At 43.5% G+C, this 20,822-nt stretch overlaps 1 protein-coding gene across 1 annotated transcript in view; it reads right to left on the minus strand.

The window, feature by feature from the left end:
• LOC145337476 (synaptojanin-2-like) overlaps positions 1-20,822 on the minus strand; it is a 204,190-nt gene that overhangs the window by 107,480 nt on the left and 75,888 nt on the right. Inside the window, exons 5-6 of the mRNA XM_080182266.1 lie at positions 11,747-11,830; positions 9,299-9,360 (exon numbers count right to left, since the gene is read on the minus strand). Of these exons, the coding sequence (XP_080038392.1) occupies positions 9,299-9,360; positions 11,747-11,830 (146 nt within the window). The remainder of the gene's footprint in view (positions 1-9,298; positions 9,361-11,746; positions 11,831-20,822) is intronic.

Genomic DNA, 20,822 nt, shown 5'->3' on the forward strand with positions numbered 1-20,822 from the left:
TAAACTAATTTGTATAGGAGGGGAACCAGGATGAAGCATCAGAGAAGAAAGAAACATCAAGGGCTGTAAGAGACAAATAGCACTAGAATAAAGTTATGCAGAAGTAGAAGGGATCAGACAGGGGAGCAATGTCAAGCAGAATACTACAGACTTGAAGTGCATGTCAGGTAAAGCACGCAACATGACCAATAAGGTTGGTACATTGCAAATAGAAGCTGCCACATAGGATGCCGATGTATGTGGCAATAATGGAAACCCAGCTCAACCAAGTTCAGGAATGAGAAGTTAACCCAGACTTAACATAGAAACATAGAAGGCAGGAGCAGGAGGAGGCCATTTGGCTCTTCGAGCCTGCTCCACCATTCATTATGATCATGGCTAATCATCCAATTCAATAGTCTAATCCTGCCTTCTCTCCATAACCTTTGATCCCATTCACCCCAAGTGCTTTATCCAGCTGTCTCTTGAATACATTCAATGTTTTGGCATCAACTACTTCCTGTGCTAATGAATTCCACAGGCTCACCACTCTTTGGGTGAAGAAACGTCTCCTCACCTCCATCTAAAATGGTCTACCTGAATCTTTAGACTGTGACCCCCCTGGTTCTGGACTCCCCCACCATTGGGAATATTCTCCCTGCATCTACCCTGTCTAGTCCTGTTAAAATTTTATAAGCCTCTGTGAGATCCCCCCTCATTCCTCTGAACTCCAGCAAAAACAATCCTAACCCGATCAATCTCTCCTCATACATCAGTCCCGCCATCCCTGGAATCAGCCTGGTAAACTTTCACTGAGCCCCGTCGAGAGCAAGAACACCTTTCCTCAGAAAAGGAGACCAAAACTGCACACAATACTCTTGGTGAGGCCTCACCAAGGCCCTGTATAATTGTAACAACATATCCCTATTCCCCTACTCCAATCTTATCGCAATGAAGGACAACATACCATTTGCTTTCTTTACCACCCACTGCACCTTCATGCTTACTTTCAGCGGCTGGTGCACAAGGGCACCCAGACCCCGTCGCACACTCCCCTCTCCCAATTTGCAGCCATTCAGGTAGTAATCTGCCTTCTTGTTTTTGCAGACCACTGAATAACAGGAAGGAGGCAGAGGCACAAATTTGTAAGCAAATTTCAAAAAGATCAAAAAATAGTGAAGTAGCAATTGAAGACTTCAGTTCCCCTCATATAGACTGGGGAAAATAAAGACTATAAAAGGAAAGGAAATGGTGAGGTCGATGGAGGAGGATTCTTCAAATGTTCGCAAGTGAATTTTTGTGATCAGTGCATTCCAGCTCAGCAAGGATGGAAGCAGTGGGGTGGATCTAGTTCTGGAGAATGAAATAGGGCTAATGGAGCATGATTCAGTGAGACAGCATTTGGGAAACAGTAACCAGAATATTAAGTTCAGTGCTGATATTGAAAAGGACAAGGAACAATCAACAATCAAACACTCAACTGGAAAAACTGACTGATGAGACAATAAATCACCAAACAGAGGCCTTCCAAGAGGTAATGGTTCAAATAAAGTATTAAAAAGGAGTAAGGAAAGCCATCCAAGACTGAAGCTTCCTGGTTAACCAAAGACAGGGGGGTTAAGCAAAATAAAGGGGGCTTATCATTACTATAAGGATCACATATATGAGAACAGATTAACAGATAAAGTAAAAGGGAACAGGTTTTGGGCCTCATACTCCACCTTGCAGAGGGCGCAGAGGAGATCTGCCAGAAAGATTGAGAGAGCACAGATTTGTCAACGAGGGAGATTGAATAAATGGGGAGAAACAGGTATCATTCGCAGATACAGACATAAGATAATTTGGAAAAAACAGGAAGTCTTTGATTAAGGTAGCAAATTATGATGTGAAATTCATTTTCCGATAGGGTGCAGGAAGCAGATGCATTAGTAACTTTCACAAAAGAACTGGATATATACTTGAAAAAGAGAAATTTGTAAGAGTAATTTGCATTGGATTGAGAACGGTTTTGAGTCAGTTGTTCAGATTGTCTCAATTGTGTTATCAAGGTTACCAGTAGCCTAAACAACATCTTGGCCGGAGTTCTCCCAAAAAAATTCTATTGGCTGAATTTATGTAAAACCTGGAGTAAATCCCACTGGTTTTTTTAAACGCCATTTTCAAAATGAACCTCCCACATTCTGTGGATCACAGAGCATCTCAGCATGAGTCACGATGAAAATCCAGAGGTGAGGCCTATTCCCGTTGGGGAGGCCACTGTGTATGCACCGATCTGTCAGTGCTGAGATAGCAACCCGATCGCTAGCCAGTTCGATCGCTGGCCAGCACAGCAAACCCTCCATTGCTGCCCCTCCGATCCCCACTCACTGGCCTCCCAGACATCTCTGGGATGGCCCCAACCTCCCGACCCATCCCCGGTCTGTTTTAATCAGGGAGCCAGGCTTGCACTGCCAAGCTGGCAATGCCCAGGTGGCACCCCCACTTAATCCTGACCTCCTGGGGGGCCTCCATGGCCCCCCTTCACTCCAGTGGGGTCAGGCTGCCAATTCCCCATTTGTGGGGAGCTCTTATAAACCTTGCTGGAGTGAAGCAGGCCAGGAGAGTTTGGGGAGGGAGGGAGGAATGCTGCTAGTAAGGTGCAAATCAGAATTTAAATATCTTAATCAGCTCCATGTGAGCTGATGGTGCTGGAAATCCAGTGGCCAGAGATTTGCAGAGGCCCAGAAGGGAGCCCGCTAAATAGCCTCCACTTACGTCTCCTGGCCTGCTGGACTGCAGGCCAGGAGATTTTAAATTTTTCATCCATTATTTAATATCTCTCCAGGGTCTTACTTCAAAAGGCTTTTGATAAGATGCCACACAGAAGATTGACACATGAGATAAGCGCTCATGAAATTGGGGTAAGTTTAATATGGATAGAGTATCTGCCAACAGACAAGAAACAGAGAGCAAGGCTAGATGCATTTTCAAGTTGGCAAGATGTGACGAGTGGAGTGTCACGGGATCAGTGCTCGGGTCACAGCTGTTTACAACCTATTTCAATGATTCAACTGAAAAGACCAAGACCAACAGGCCAGATTTTCAATAAGGTCAATTTGGGAAACTTCCCAATTCAACAGATCTGCCTCCTTTATAAGGGCTCTGGGGAGGAAGGATGGACTCAGGCCTACTGCCTCACGAGATAATGCGGCAATGTAGGCGGGCAGATGCCATGATTGATGAGCTGGAAGACACACTTCTATGTATTGGGACATTGGCCCAATTGTAGTAGTGAATGTCAAGCCTTTACTGTCATGTCCTCCATGCTCTCCCCACAACTCTCCAAATCTTTTGCTAGCACAATGGTTAACATTGCTGTCTCACAGCACCAGGGACCCAGGTTCAATTCCAGATTTGGGTCACTGTCTGTGTAGAGTTTGCATGCTCTCCTCGTGTCAGTGTGGGTTTACTCCAGATGCTCCAGTTTTCTTCCACAATCCAAAAGGATGTGGATTAGTTTGACTGGCCATGTTAATTTGCCCCTTAGTGTCTGGGGAATTAGCAGGTTAAATATGTGGTGTTATAGAGCCTGGATGGAATTGTGGTCGGTGCAAGCTTGATAGGCTTAATGACCTTCTTCTGCATTGTAGACATTCTATGAAGAACAAACAAATATTTATTTAGTCACTACATCAAAGATAAAAAAAATCCTTCAATAAACTCTTTAAAAGATGAAACTGTCTACACAAATCCCCATTGAAATAAGTAGTTTAGGCAATTTGAAACTCAGCCAAGCATTGATAATGTGGTCAACTGTCAAAATAAACCATTAAGCATCAGATGAGGAACCTATTGGAACTAAAATAACATATGGCTATGTTTTTTGCTAAATTACACCAGATAGCCTGTCTATCAAATCAATCATAGAATCCTTCAGTGCAGAAGGAGGCAATTCAGTTTATCACGTCGACATCTACCACATCCCATCCACCCTAGCTAGATCCCCTGATACTAAGGGACAATTGAACATGGCCAATCCACCTAACCCGCACATCTTTGGACTGTGAGAAGAAACCAGAGAACCTGGAGGAAACCCACACAGATATAGGGATAACATGCAAACTCCACACAGACGGTGACCAAGCCAGGAATCGAACCCAGATCCCTGGCAATGTGAGGCAACAGTACTAACAACTGTGCCCCCTTGCCACCCCCAAGTCAAGAAGTAATTGGCTGAAACTACAGAGTAGATTTATTTCTAATTTAAAGCAAAGTGGACATTTAATCCACTTCAAATCATGACACTAGAATTCTTAAATACTGTTTTCAGTTTTGAATACACACTGGCATCACTAAGGGGAAAGGACCCAAATGCGCCTGAACATTTATACACTGATGGTCAATATATTTATCAACTAAAAGAGAAAATGCTGGAAAATCTCAACAGATCTGGCAGCATCTGTAAAGAGAGAAGAGGTGATGTTTGATAGAATCCCCACAGTCCAGAAGGAGATCACTCAGCTCATTGAGTTCGCACTGACCACAACCCATCCATCCCCCTAGTCCCACATATTTACCCTGCTAGTCCTCCTCACACTAAGAAGTAATTTAGCATGGCCATCAACCTAACCCACACACTTTTGGACTGTGGGAGAAAACTGGAGCACCTGGAGGAAACCCACGCAGACACTAGGAGAATGTGCAAATTCCAAACAGATAAAGACTCAAGCCAGGAATCAAACCCAAGCCCCTGGCGCTGAGAGGCAGCAGTGCTAACCACTGTGCTACCGTGATGTTTCGAGTCCAGATGAACCTTTGTCAAAGCTAAATGGCAAAGAAAATGGGAGATATTTTTACTGTAGGGTGAGAGAATGAAAGATTAGTTATAGCCACAAAAACAAAGGGAAAGGCTGCTAATGGCAGCCCACTGAGAGAATAGAAGGTGTGACTGGCCAAACGGCAGAGAAGCTGAATCAGAAGGTAAGCTGCGACAGATGAAGATCTGGGGGGTGGTGGGGTGGGAAAAGAGGAGATGCTTAGGAGAGAGGTAAAATGGACAAAAAGGGGGAAGGGGAAGGGGAAACAAAGGAGGAGAAAAAGCAAGGAAAGGGTGATAGAATAAAGGGGAAAGAGTGGAGGGGAAGGAAAACAAAGGAAGACAATAAAGAAGTAAAAGGTAGACTACAGTTAAAAATTAAATAAAATGAAAATGAAGGGGTTGAGTTGGGGTAAAACTAATCATCTGGAGTTGTTGAATTCGATATTGAGACTGGAAGGCTGTAACATGCCTAGTTGGAAGATGAGGTGCTGTTCCTTCAGTTTGCATTGAGCTCCACTGGAACACTGCAGCAGGCCAAGGACAGACACATCGGCATGGGAGCAGGATCGTGTGTTAAAATGGCAAGCAACAGGAAGGTCAGAGTCCTGCTTACGCACAGATCAAAGATGCTCAGCAAAGCGGTCACCCAGTCTATGTTTGGTCTCTCTGATATATGAGGGGGCCACATTGGGAGCAGTGAATGCACTAGACCAAACCGAAAGAGGTGCAAGTGAAATGCTGCTTAACCTGGAATGAGTGTTTTGGACCTTGGATGGTAAGCATGGAAAAGGTAAAGGGACAGGTGTTACATCATCTGCCATTGCATGGGAAGGTGCCATGGGTGATGGGAGAGGTGTTGGGAACAGTGGAGGAGTGGACTAGGTTATCCCAGAGGGAATGGTCTCTGCAGAATGCTGACAGAGGGAGTGAAGGGAAGGTGTGATTGGCAATGGCATCGTGCTGGAGTTGGTGAAAATGGCAACGCGTTATGCGTTGCATGTGGAGGTTAATGGGGTGAAATGTGAGAATAAGGGGGATTCAATCCTTGCTCTGGGAGGGAGGGGTGAGAGTCATAGAACATAGAACATAGAACATAGAACATTACAGCGCAGAACAGGCCCTTCGGCCCACGATGTTGCGCCGACCAGTTACAAAAACAATGACCCACTAGCCTATACCAATCCCTTTTCATCCATAAACCTATCCAGAGATCTCTTAAACGCCCCCAAACTAGACGCATTTACAACTGCAGCAGGAAGGGCATTCCAATCCCTCACCACCCGCTGGGTAAAGAACCTACCCCTGACATCCGTCCTGTAGCTACCCCCCCTTAATTTAAAGCCATGCCCCCTCGTGCTAGCTTTCTCCATCCGAGGAAAAAGGCTATCACTATCCACCCTATCTAAACCTCTAATCATCTTATATGTTTCAATAAGATCCCCTCTTAGCCGCCTTCTTTCCAACGAAAACAACCCTAAATCCCTCAGTCTCTCCTCATAGGACCTCCCCACCATACCAGGCAACATCCTAGTAAACCTTCTCTGCACCCTCTCCAACGCCTCCACATCCTTCTTGTAATGCGGGGACCAGAACTGCACACAGTACTCCAAGTGCGGCCGCAATATATCTGTCCACTTTGATTATGGGACTCTGTCCTCAAAGCTATCACTACAGCTAAAGGACTTCTAACATATTACAGCATCTAACTATTAAAACAGAAAAAACAGGCTTGTTTTGCATTTGCTACTGGAGACTTGGTTCACAACTCCTCTGGTGTACCTGTAAACTATGTATACTTACAGATTTCAAAATAATTATGGGGGATGGGGTTTGAAATGCCCATCCCAACAATGGAGCCAGCAAGGCAGGAGTATTGCATGTGGAGCTGGCTACTCACACCCTTACCCTGCACCATCAATACTTTCAGGGAAGGTGAATAGGAATAGGAATCCCAATATCAGATCTGTTGTGAAGTCAGTAAAATTATTAAAAATTATAAAAACACTCAGAGTTGCAAAATTTGTTTAAAGGGTGGTTTTGTTTTTTCTGTACTGAAGAGCTGTAGGTGCATCCAGTACAGACTGAAACAATGCATCAGAGGCAAAAACAACAGGGTTGCTTTGGTAACAGCCTTTAGGCATTTGACTCAGAACCTGTTTTTGAAGTTTAACCAATCAGTCTGAAATAGGCATTTGAGTAGTGGTGTCATATCAGATTTGGGTTTGGTATTTTGATATCCTGTAAACTAATCCTGCTATGGAGGTTTTGGTATCTCATCAGGGTTATAAAGGCTACAGCTCCCAGCTCCAAACTGCCAGAAAACCATCTTCTGAGTAACAGCACTGATCACAGCTAGAAAGAGAGACACACAGACAGTCACTGTTCTCTGCCACTGTAAAAGCCACATTTGATATCTCAAAAGAAAGCCTCATCTCAATCATAAAGGTACCAAAAGGAGATTGTGAAAGCAGAAGAAATTAGAAAAGAAGAATGAATATTCCGGAAGTCGACAAATCTGACAGCATTTTGAGTGTGACTAAAAATTCTTTTTTTTGTTATTATTTCTATTTTTTTGTTAATGAGTAGGAATTGTAATCGTCTAAGCAAAATTCCATTAGAATAGCATTTTATTCAGTTTGTTAATAGTTCAGTTAATTTGTTTACTGTTAGTTGATAAATAAAACCTTACTTGATGATTTTAGAGAGAAAGTCTCAAGTAGTTACTTTGATTTGACCACTAAAAGCTGTTGAAGTGCAGGTAATTCCCCTTCTCACATACACTTTAACAGATTATGAAGGGAGGTACTTCTGTTTGAGTAGCTGTGTTAATTCTCAGAAAGAAGACCAACCTCCCCTTCGTAACAGCTCCCACTCACCATTTTTAAAGCTCCTGAATCAGCCCAACTTAGCAAAATTCAGGACCAATCTAACAGAAGGATTTTCTAGTCCATTGATAGTAATGTCAGAAATGTAGAATATTTTTGTTAAACTAAATTGGTCAACGTTGATGTTCAGAGTGACTTGAGTGTACTTGTACAAGTAACACAAAGTTAATAAGCAATCAAGAAGCCAAATTGTAATGTTGGGTTTTACTGCAAGAGGATTGGATAATAATGAGACTTTGCTAATTTTGTAAAAGGCTTTGGTACTTTGTGCAGCTTTGGTTTCCATATTTAATGAAGGCTATACTTGCACTGGAGTCAATGAAGTGAAGGCTCGTTAGTTTAGTTTGTGGGATGAGAGAGTTATTGATGAATGAAAAGCTGAGTAAATTGAGTCTATATCCTCTGGAGTTTAAAAAAAAAAGGTGATCTCTCTGAAATGTATACTTTTCTGAAGGGACTTATTGGGGTACACACAGAGATTGTTTCTCCTAGTTCAAGAATCTTCAACACATGGACAAAGGATAAGAGGCCAATCATTTAGGATTGAGGTCAGGAAAATTTTCTTCACTCAAAGGGATGTGATTTTTTTTTGGAGTCTTCAGCTCCAGAGGATTTAGATGGAAACGTTTAAGGCAGATATAGGCAGATTTCTGGCATCTCAGGGAATCAAGAGATAAGGGGAGCAGCTGGGAAAGTGGAGTTAGAACAGCCATGATCATATTGAAGGATGAAGCAGGCTCAAGCAGCTGTACGATCTGCTCCTATTCCTTATGTTCTGCATCTTCTCCAGCCCCATAATCATGTAAGATATGCTCCTTTAATTCTGGTCTTTTGAACCTCCCCCATTCTAACTGTTTTGCGACCGGTGGCTGTGCTGTCAGTGTTTCCCAAACATTTTTCAATGTTATCACTTTTAACATTAACCTGATCTGATAAAGCAGCTATAGTAACATACAGTATGAGATTAATAAAGTTCCTGTTTAAGGTTCAAAGTAACAATATATCATAGAAATATGAAAATTGGTGTTTTCACAGTACTTCGTAAAAGCCTTAGTATTTTGTATAGCCAGGAAGGCTTCATCCAAACTTTCCATATCCTCCTCTGATAAAAGACTCAATGGAGCCCAACTCTCCTGCCATATACAGCACGAATCAGTACCTCCCCACACACTGTAATCAGGTCCTCCTCCCTCCCCCACACACTGTAATCAGTCCCTCTTCCTTTGCCTCGCACACACATTGTAATCCACCCCTCTTCCAGCAGCCCCCCCTCTTTTGCCTGTGCCAGTGAAGCAGATTTGTCAGTCAGGATAAGGAACCTCAAAGACCGAAAAGTGTGCAGTCGCTCGTCAACTTCCCAGATCAGCCACATGACCATTCCGGTTTCTCCTGCATGCACTACGTCACCATGTTACACTTGCATCGATGGCCATTCAGTCCATCGTGTCTGTCTCAGCCAAAAAAGGTAGAAAAGAAACTAGCCCCTGATTTTAATCCCCCTTTGCAGCACCAAGTCCATGGCCGTGCAAATTACAGCACTTCAGATGTAGATCCAGGTGCCTTTTGAATAAGTTGATCATTTCAGCTTCAACCACCAACTTAGCATAAGCTTAAAGTCAGTAAAATCATTCATTACCTGTCGAAAGCTGGAGCATCAGCCTCAATACCTCTGGTCAGCCGTAGGTGGTGAGACCCAACCTGAAAAATGAAGCAGAAAACCAGAGAGCTTTACTATTTTATATATTAAAAAAGTGCCACAATCCTTTTCTTTCCATCCTCCTTAATCCCTGCTGCGCAGTGAAGTTTCTACATCAGAAAGCACTGTGGATGTGAGAAGGTGGATTGGGTCAGCAGATACCCCTTCCACAGCCTCAGCCACATCACTGGTTACAACACACCACTGACTGCCCGTACCATCCTCCCCACAGGAGAGAGAATGTGAAGGCATGACTGTCCCTCAGCTGGGTAGGTGCTTGTTCCTTTATGGACAATGCAGCAGGAGAGGCTCACCTGGACTGAGAGACCAATTGGGACTGAGAGTGGGTAATCAGCCCAGGAGGTGGAGCCCTCACTTGGACAGAAGACAGTCATGAACAGAAGATGGGCTGCTCCAAGACGGCTGAGGGGGGGGGGAATGGGGTGCAAGTTGAAGTGTCACTTATGATAATCTACTCAGATCTGCATGACTCCAGCTGCCTGTGATCGCAAAGTAATTCTATACTGAGGAAATGGAATCCTTTTCGATTGTTGAACATTCTAGGGATCTGATGGTGAGAATACAAGTCAACTGTCATGTTGCTCCTCCCCCAATGTCTTCCTGTGGCCCTGTGTCAAACATCCTCCTATAAGGAAGGGGGAACAGTAAGAGTGAGAATGTTGGGAGCTGTTTGGGTCGTGCAACTGTCATGATTGAAAAGCTGTCAGTGTGATTGTGAAATGTGAGTTGTAGATGTTTGCAATAACACTGAGTTTGTGAAGGCGAGGTGAAAGATGTACTGTCCTGTAACAGATTTCAGGTGGTGGGTATTGAGAGTGCTGTGAATTCAGTAGCTGATGAGGTGGTGCAGCTATCAGAGCACATTTGAAGATTGTGATAATAATGGTCAAATAACTAAAGATCGTCCATGTCCAAGAAACCATGTTCCTGATATTCACCTCATCAGTAACCTCCTATTGCCTGCAAACTGGTTGTCTGGAAAGCTTCCTTTAGCCTTTGAGCTTAATTTCCCATTTTTGTTGCAGCCACAATATACCTGCTCTTTAATACCGGATGCATTAGGTAGCTTCATGGATCTGCAATTGGAATCCCCCCCCTAATGTCTGCGGTCAATGGCCAGGGCAGTTAATGATAATAGGGAGTAGGCCATTTGACCCATAGAGTCTGCTCTGCCATTCAATATGGCTGATCAAATTGTGGTGTTAAGGCCACTTTCCTGCCTGACCCATAACATTCAATTCCTTTGACGATAAAACATCTAACTTAGCCTTGAAATACGCTGGTTATACAATAGCAACCATGTTAACCAGCAGGCAGGGGAGTTTAAATTAGCATTCTGCTTGTGTTTAATCTCTGGCCTAGACTCCTGCAGTAATCAATTTTTCATTCCAATGAACACAACAGTTAATTATGGTTAAGGGACTTGCATGAATCACAAATATCTACAAAGATGCATGCCATCTTCCTTGGGTGGTCCCCAATCTTTGGTTCTCACTGCTTACAACACTCCATTTACAGCTCCAAACAATAAATAGTCAACGGCGGCAGTCATACTTCACACCAATTCCTGAGCTTAACTAGATCTGGCTGTTGGGAAGAGGCTTTCCCCAGAACTTCTCTGGGCTCGTAGACATGCCAACTTCTCCAAAGGAGAAGGTGCATGGTTACAAGGCTTTGTTGAAAATTCAGATCTTCAGTCTACATGCATCAGATGCTGATAGTCATCCACTATGACTCTCAACATCTCCAGAAGTTTCAACCTCACCTTAAAGTTTATTTATTAGTCACGAGTAAGGTTTACATTAACACCGCAATGAAGTTCCTGTGCAATTCTTCATTTTGTCATTAGATTCAAATCTGAAGCATAGGAAGAGACTGTGCACAAATGTCCCTAACTTAAAACCAACCTCACCTGCCAGTACCACACGTCTTTTCCTGATCATTATAATGCTTTAACTGGTTCAGCAATTCTGTATGACACTGATAATCCTTAATAGTCTGTGGGTAAGAGGTAATTCAGTTCTAACAGATAAATATAACCAAACATACTATAATTAAGATAAGAAAGAAAATGTGTTGTGGATGGCAATGAATTGAATTTTGTTTCTGTGGTTGGGAGTTTATTGGAGGAAGCCAGATACCTGCAGCTCTATATAATAGTACCCTAGTGTATAAATAAATAGTTGTCATTCAAACAAAACAGTCTGATGAGAGTAAACCACAAGAACAAAGCTTAAATAAGTAATGCAATTATTAAATGCCACAAAATGAAGCTGAAATCTCCTTTGTCTGCACTTTTATTTTGTTAAACACAAAGCAGAGAATTCCTTGTTCAGAATAAGAATAACTAAATGCCTACCACATTACCTGTGCTCCAGGTTGCTCCCAAAATAATGGGACTGATCCACGTATCTGTACAAAGGAAGACACTGCGTCATCCAAATAAATAACCTAGGAAGCAGAAAGGAATGAGAAATTTAGATTGAAAAGAAATTCAAAGGCACATGCAAAAACATTCCAAACCAGATATCAATAAAATTAAAGTGTTAAAAAGTTCTGTACTTCTAACTTAATACATCTTAGTTTCTAAAATGTTAGACACCCATGCTAATCTGAATTCACTTAAACTTAGAGCTACTGGTCAACAAATTCCTTGGGAGGTGAGGGCAGTGCCAATTGGGGACATTGAGCAGAGGTGTGAGTACCAGCAACAGCCTGAAATCCCTTCCAATAGGTTGGGAGGACTATTCCAGCTTCTCCTTGATACACATTCAGGAAGGGGTATAGAATATAAGAGCTGGAGTCTAATGTTGCAGTTGTATAGAACGTTGGTTAGGCCGCATTTGGAGTACTGCGTCCAGTTCTGGTCGCCTTACTACCGGAAGGACGTGGAGACTCTGGAGAGAGTGCAGAGGAGGTTTACCAGGATGTTGCCTGGTATGGAAGGATTGGGTTATGAGGAAAGAATGAGCAAATTGGGGCTGTTTTCCCTTGAAAGACAGCGACTGAGGGGGGATCTAATAGAGGTATATAAGATTATGAAGGGTATAGACAGAGTAAACACAGGTAAGCTATTTCCTATGTTAGAGGCACACAGTACGAGGGGCCATGGGCTTAGGGTGAGCGGGGAGAGGTATAACATGGATATTAGAGGGAGGTTTTTCACACAGAGGGTAGTGGGGGTAATGGAATGCTCTGCCAAGCAAGGTGGTGGAGGCAGGCACACTGGAGTTGTTTAAGAGTAACTTAGACAGGCACATGAGTGGGTTGGAGATGGAAGGACATAGGAGATTGTTTTAAATAAGGTTCATTAGCATTGGGACATCCCTGGTAATGTAAAAGGATGTGGTATGATAATAATGTTTTTCTCTTTTAATTCACAGGTTTTAAGTCGGTCCGCCTTGTTGTCCAACGAGGGGCATACACGCAATGGGTCATACTTGGGCTGCTCTTGGATGTTCAAGATTGGCCTAGTGCTTCATGTCGTTAGTGTGTGCTTAAACTGGGCCAGATACTGGGCAACATGACAGCTCAGTGACTATCACTGTTTGCTGTGCAGACACATGGATTTGGGCCAGTGTCTGTGGGAGTTTGCGCATTCTCCCCGTGCTTGCGTGGGTTTTCTCCGGGTGCTCCGGTTTCCTCCCACACCCCAAAGATGTGCTATTAGGCTGATTGGAGGTAATAAATTGTCCCTAAATTAGTTTCCCTCAATGTGGAATGCCATAATCATAGATAAGGGTCATGGGTGGAGGGGGGACTGGTAATGTTAAAATGGCGGCGCGGGCTCGTTGGGCCGAAGGGCCTGTTTCCCGGGCTGTTTTTATTCTTTTTGTTCTTTGTTCTTTGTTGTCCGAATAACATTTTTGAATGTGGGAATTCACCAATGGCAGGAGGAAGCTGAGTGATCAAAAATAAGTCGTATTAATTCAATCATTCCGCCATTAAATATTTCAGCCATGTTTTCCTTCCGCACATAACTAGATCTACCTGATCAAATATGATGGGAAATTTATGTCCTCGCTGTCAAATGGGGAGCCTTGTAGGCTCTTCACTGCCTGAAAATTTCCAGGCCTTGGGATTCCTGTTTTTTATTCATTCTGGGGCATGGGCATCGCAGGTTGGTCAATATTTATTGCCCATCCCTTCTTGCCCTTGAGAAGGTGACGGTGAGCTGCCTTCTTGAATCACTGCAGTCCACATGCTGGGGTTGACCCACAATGCCTTTAGGGAGGGAATTCTAGGATGTTGACCTAGTGATTGTGAAGGAACGGTGATATATTTCCAAGTCAGTATGATGAATGGCTTGCAGGGGATTTATAGGATGCATCTCAAATCTTGACGCAAGTTTTAATTCACTTTGGATCCTGTTTAATATACAAGCTTAGGAAAGAATAAAAGCAAATTACTGCAGATGCTGGAGTCTGAAACCAAAAGAGAAAATGCTGGAAAATTGCAGCAGGTCTTGCAGCATCTGTAAGGAGAAAAGAGCTGATGTTTCGAGTCCACATGACTCTTTGTCTGCGATGAAAGACATGGAAAGTAGGAGATACTTATACTGCAGGGGGAGGCAATGAAAGATTGGGTAGCTGTAGAAACCAGAGTAAAATATTGCTAAAAGCTGTCCACAGAGAGAATAAAAGGTGTGAATGGCCAAATGGCAGAGTAGCTCTAAGCTGTGATAGATGGAGATGTTGGGGGGTGGGGGGGGGGAGGAGGAGAGGAAAGAGAGAGAGAGAGAGACAGAGAGAGAGAGACAGAGGTAGAATGTAGAAAAGGGGAAGTGGGGGGGGAGAAAAAGTAAGAAAAGGGAAGGAAAGAATGGGGGGGTGGGGGAAGAAAAATGAAGAAAGACCATGAAAACTAAAAGGTAGAGAATAATTAAAGATTAAATAAATTAGAATGAAAACAAAGGGGCCTGAGATGGGGTAAACCAAATTCATCTGAAGTTGTTGAACTCGATGTGGAGACCAGAAGACTGTGAAGTGCCGAGCCGGAAGATGAGATGCTGTTCCTCTGATGAAGTTTGCATTGAGCTTCACTGGAACATTGCAGCAAGCCAAGGACAAACATGTGGGAATGGGAGCAGAATCATGTGTTAAAATAGCAAGCAACCAGAAGGTCAGGCTGCTGATTGCACACAGACTGAAGGTGCTCAGTATAAATCTACGCTCACTCTCTCTGATATAAGGAGACCACATTGAAAGCAGTGAATGCAATACACCAAATTGAAAGAGGTGCAACTGAAATACTGCTTAACCTGGAATGAACGTTTTGGACCTTGGATGGTGAGTATAGAAGAGGTAAAGGAGCAGGTGTTATATCTCCTGCGATTGCATGGGGAGGTGCCATGAGTGACGGGAGAGATGGTGGGTATAGTGGAGGAGTGGACTAGGTTATCCCAGAGAGAACTATCTCTACGGAATGCTGACAGAGGGAGTGAACGGAAAATATGTTTGGTGGTGGCATCACACTGGAATTGGTGAAAACGGCAGAGGATTATGCTTTGGATGCAGAGGCTGGGGGGGTGAAATGTGAGAACAAGGGGGACTCTGTCCTTATTCTGGGAGGGAGGGAAGGGGGTGAGGGCCATGGTACGGGAGATGGACTGCACACTGCTGAGGGCCCTGTCGACAGCTGTGAATGGGAATCCATGGTTGAGGAAAAAGGAGCACATATTAGTAGCACCACTTTGGAAAGAACATAAGAAATAGGAGCAGGAGTAGGCCATCTAGCCCTTCGAGCCTGCCCCGCCATTCAATAAGATCATGGCTGATCTGTTGTGGCTCAGTTCCACGGCATCATCAGAACAAATGCGACAGTGGTGAAGGAGCTGAGAGGAAGGGATGGTGTCCTTACAGGATGTGGGGTGTGAAGAGCTGTAGTCCAGATAGCTGTGGGAGTCAGTGGGCTTGTAGTGGATATTGGTGGATAGGTGTAACACCAGGAGATATAACACCTGTCCCTTTACCTCTTCTATACTCACCATCCAAGGTCCAAAACATTCATTCATAACATAAGAACATAAGAAATAGGAGCAGGAGTAGGCCATCTAGCCCCTCGAGCCTGCCCCGCCATTCAATAAGATCATGGCTGATCTGAAGTGGCTCAGTTCCACTTTCCCGCTTTCTCCCCATAACCCTTAATTCCCTTGCTTACCAAAAACCTATCTACCCGTGTCTTAAATATATTTAGCGAGGTAGCCTCCACCACTTCAACGGGCAGAGAATTCCAGAGATTCACCACCCTTTGAGTGAAGAAGTTCCTCCTCAACTCCGATCTAAACTGCCCCCCCCCCCCTTATCTTGAGGCTGTGCCCTCTAGTCCTGCTGTCCTTTCTGAGCGGGAAGAATCTCTCTACCTCTATCCTATCCATCCCCTTCATTATCTTATACGTCTCTATAAGATCCCCCCTCATCCTTCTAAACTCCAGTGAGTACAGACCCAGTCTATTCAGCCTCTCTTCATAGTCCAACCCGCTCATCTCCGGTATCAGCCTAGTGAACCTCCTCTGCACTCCTTCCAAGGCCAAAATATCCTTGCGCAAGTGTGGCAACCAAAACTGCACACAGTACTCCAGCTGCGGCCTCACCAGTGCCCTATACAGCTGCAGCAAGACCTCCCTGCTTTTATATTCAATCCCCCTCGCTATGAAGGCCAGCATCCCATTCGCCTTCCTGACCACCTGCTGCACCTGTAGGCTGGGTTTTTGCGACTCATGCACAAGGACCCCCAGGTCCCTCTGCACCGTAGCATGCTGCAGCTTTTTGCCCTTAAAATAGTAATCCCTCCTACTATGATTCCTGCCAAAGTGGATAACCTCACACTTACTAAGATTCCAGATTAAGCAATATTTCACTTGCACCTCTTTCAATTTGGCGTATTGCACTCACTGCTCCCAATGTGGTCTCCTCTATAATCGGAGTGACCAAGCGTAGACTGGGTGATCACTTTGCTAAGTACCTTCAGTCTGTGTGCAATCAGGACCTTAACCTTCCAGTTGCTTGCCATTTTAACAAACGGTTTTAACACACGATCCTACTTCCATGCCCACGTGTTTGTCCTTGGCTTGCTGCAACATTCCAGTGAAGCTTAGCGGAAACTGGAGGAACAGTATCTCATCTTCCAGCTCGGTACTTTACAGCCTTCCAGTCTCAACATCAAATTCAACAACTTCAGGTGATTTGCTTTACCCCACTTCAGCCCCTTTTATTGTCTTCTAATTTATTTTGTTTTTAATTATTCTCTACCTTTTATTTCTTTATGGTCTTTCTTCATTTTTCTTCCCCACCTCCACTCTTTCCTTCCCCCTTCCCTTACCTTTTCTCCCCCCGCTTCCCCTTTTCTACATGCTACCTCTGTTCCATTCTCCCCCTCCCCCAACATCGCCATCTGTCACAGCTTCTCTGCCGTTTGGCCATTCACATCCTTTATTCTCTCAGAGCACAGCTTTTAGCAGTCTTTTCCTCTGGTTTCTATATATATGACTCATCTTTCATTTCCTCCCCCTGCAGTATAAATATCTTCCACTTTCTATACCTTTTAGCTTTGACAAAGGGTCATATGGACTGGAAACATCAGGTCATTTTTCTCCTTACAACTGCTGCCAGGCCTGCTGAGATTTTCCAGTGTTTTCTTTTCAGCTTAGGAAAGAACTTCCTCTTAAGAAAAATTGCATGTGATTCATGAGTTGGACCCCAACTCCTGATGGCCCACATTCCCATTAAGGCCAGTTAGCAATCACAGGAACCTCTGAGCCAAATCAGCTTGTAACCTTATTTCTCATCTATGAGCTCACTGAACAACTCCATAATTAAACAGAACAACTTAAATACAGAAACTGACTGCAAATAGATCACAATGAGTCAGGTACCAAGTGCTGGATTTTATGTTCCCTAATCGGGCGTGCTGAACACCCCTGGAATAAATCAAGGGTGACTCAATGAGGCTTCAGCACAGAAAAGCTTTATTGCCAAAGCAACAATTAACTAAATATACAACTAGGGTCAGACAGAATAACTATGCAACTGTACACTACTCCTCCCTGGCTCCAACTGCCAATCCTTCCCCACCCAGGATACACGCCTTTCCACTCAATTAGTTGAGCTTCCTGCCTCAACACTCCATAGGGTCTGGACTGACCATGTGGCCCTCAAGGAACGCTGCCTTAAAGGGGGCGCACAACCACATTCTTCCCCCTCCTCCTCTTAATTCTTGAAGTCAACCAAGGAGGAAAAAAAAGAATCAATAATGTAAGCAACAACTTACAGAAAAACATCAGGGGAAACCCCCATGATAACTCGACATACATTTAATCCATCTGGCAACTTTCAAACCCTTGTCATATGCCTGAACTCCAAGCTAGGTTTGCCTAGAAATGAAAAATCAGGTCAAGCTAAGGCCACTGGCAAACTCATCAATCCAGGGTCTAAATCATCCTTGGTAGCTGCTGTATTCTCCATTACTGAAGCAACTGGATGTTCCTGTTCCACATTCATGACTAGGATTCCCACTCCCAATCCAGGCGGATCCACATATACTGCTGGAGTTACCTGTTGATCTGTTTATCAGGCACTACTCTCTTCCTCAGATGATCTCCATATTTTTTGATGCAACATTGTTGCATCTCTATAACATAAGGGACTGGCTCTGTCCTTTCCACAATCTTACCAGCCACCCATGTCGGTCCCGCTGCACAATTTCTGACCATGGCTAAATCCTCTACTTGGAAAACTCTTGCTGTTCTTCTTTGATTCATGATTTTACTCCTGACAGGTTTGCCTAGCCTGCGCCCTCCCTGCCAAACATACCCGACCATATGCTTAAATGATATCCCATTGGCAACTTGGCTGGCGTGATCCCTGTGGTCACATTTGGCATTGTGTTATGAGATAACAAAAAGCTGCTGATCCATAAAGGTAGAGAGAGGCCTATCTACTTGTTTCTTCATTGAGGCCTTGAAAGTTTGCACAGCACGTTCCACTAGCCTGTTTGATGTTATGTGGCAAGGTGCTGACCTAACATAGCAATGCCATTTGGTGTTACAAATTTCTGAAATTCCTCCACCGTGAAAGATTGTCCACTGACTGATACAAAGACCTCCAGGAAACCATGAATGGCAAAGATTTTGCTCAATTCATCAATGGTGGCAGTGGGTTCATAGACCCATGGGTTCAGCTGAACACCCAACCACTTTGAGTGGTTGGCAAGCACTAAAATAAGAAACAAATGGCCCTTCAAGTACTCTTGCCCAGGATCTACCTAGCCATTCTCAAGCGTGCAGATTAGATGGAGGCGTTAGTGACTGGTAAGGGTGAGAACTGGGGCATTGCACCATCCTTTCTATCTCTGTATCAAGGTCTGGCTACCACACATAACTTCTGGCTAGTGATTGTGACAATAATACTTTGGAATTTTATTTCTTGTGTTCCTAGCTGGCAGAGTTTTCACAAACACAATTTACAAATTGTAAATTTGAGTAAATGTATCGAGTTAGTGTCTTTATATGCCCTGTTTGTGAACAGAATTCCCACTCACCTGACAAAGGACCAACAAGTGCTCTGAAAACTACTGGCTTTTGCTACCAAATCAACCAGTTGGACTTTAACCTGGTGTTGTGAGACTTCTTACTTCGTTTACAAAGACAGATATGTGGGAAACAATTAAATGTGCAAATTTTAAGTTTAAACTGGAGAGATTGTAAAATAATTGTGATATTCTTAATTTGATAGGGATAATTGAAAATTGGGGTATTTGAAGTGATTATGATCAATCTCCTTTGGATTAATCTGGATCAAAACTTCTTGTTAGGGTTGAAGGTATATTCCTGTTACAACTGGCAATGATAATTCTAGAATGAAATTCTGAGGAAAGAATTAGTCCCAGATTCTGAATGCTTGCCAAGAAAAAGAGTGATGATGCAATGATGTCCATTTGAGAACTTTACTCGACTCCCTCTTGAAACGAATAGATAATTAACCCATTCTGTCCCAGACAGAATGAATCTGTGGTGTTTCAAGATTTGCAGTAGCTTCAAGATTTTTGGGAATTTATTTGCAGGTCTTTCAATATAGTAGAAATTATTACAGCATTTGATAGGTATATATGCAAGTTGAGGGAGCATAGTAAATAAAATCAATGAGCTGATGGTACTTATAGGCATATGGCAGCACATCATTGTCATAATGGAAACTTGCCATAAAAGAGGAACAGAAATGGCAGCTCAATATACCTGGATATAGTATTTTCAGACAGAAAGATACAAGAGGTTAAAAAAGAAGGGGGGGGAAAATCGGTGTAACATTATTGGTTAAGGAATCTATTACAGTTGTAGGGATGATATATAAAATTAAGCATCAAATGCGGCAACATGGGTTGAAGAAATAAAAAAGGGACAACCACACTGCTAGGAGTGTACTATAGATCTCCAAGTAGTGAGAGGGAGTTAGAAAAGCAAATATGCCTGAGTGCAAAACAACAGGCTAATAATAGCTGGGACTTCCATTAACCTGATCGCAATTGGGATATGAACGGTGTGAAGGGCACAGAGGACACAAAATTCTCAAACAACATTCAAGAGAACTTTTTAGCCAGCAGGTGACAAGCCCAATGATAGGGATTACAATTCCGATTTAGTCCTAGGAAATGAAACTAGGCAAGTGAGGAACCATTTTGGAGATAGTGACATTAATTTAGCATCATTATTAAAAAAGACAAAGATATAACAGAAGTAAAAGTTCAAAATTGGGGGAACACAAATTAGAGATAGCTAAGAGGTGACTGGTGAAAGTGAACTGGATACAGCTACATGAAGGGAAAACAATGTTAAATCAGAGGAAGGCATCCAAAAATTAGATTCCACAGGCACAGTGTAGACAATACACTGGGGATTGAATTTAGGAGTCGCAGCGTCATGTTGCAACTGTACACAACTCTGGTGCGGCCGCACTTGGAGTACTGTGTGCAGTTCTGGTCCCCACATTACAAGAAGGACGTGGAGGCTTTGGAGAGGGTGCAGAGGAGGTTTACCAGGATGTTGCCTGGTATGGTGGGGAGGTCATATGAGGAGAGACTGAGGGATTTGGGGTTGTTTTCGCTGGAAAGAAGGAGGCTAAGAGGGGATCTTATTGAAACATATAAGATGATTAGAGGTTTAGATAGGGTGGATAGTGATAGCCTTTTTCCTCGGATGGAGAATGCTAGCACGAGGGGGCATGGCTTTAAATTAAGGGGTGGTAGTTATAGGACGGATGTCAGGGGTAGGTTCTTTACCCAGAGGGTGGTGAGGGATTGGAATGCCCTGCCTGCTGCGGTTGTAAATGCGCCTAGTTTGGGGGCGTTTAAGAGATCTGTGGATAGGTTTATGGACGAAAAGGGATTGGTTTAGATTAGTGGGTCAGTGTTTTTTAAAAAAAACTGGTCGGCGCAACATCGTGGGCCGAAG

This window comes from Carcharhinus amblyrhynchos, unplaced genomic scaffold (assembly GCF_965287045.1).
Source record: "Carcharhinus amblyrhynchos unplaced genomic scaffold, sCarAmb.v2.hapA scaffold_50, whole genome shotgun sequence".
Classification (NCBI taxonomy): Eukaryota; Metazoa; Chordata; class Chondrichthyes; order Carcharhiniformes; family Carcharhinidae; genus Carcharhinus; species Carcharhinus amblyrhynchos.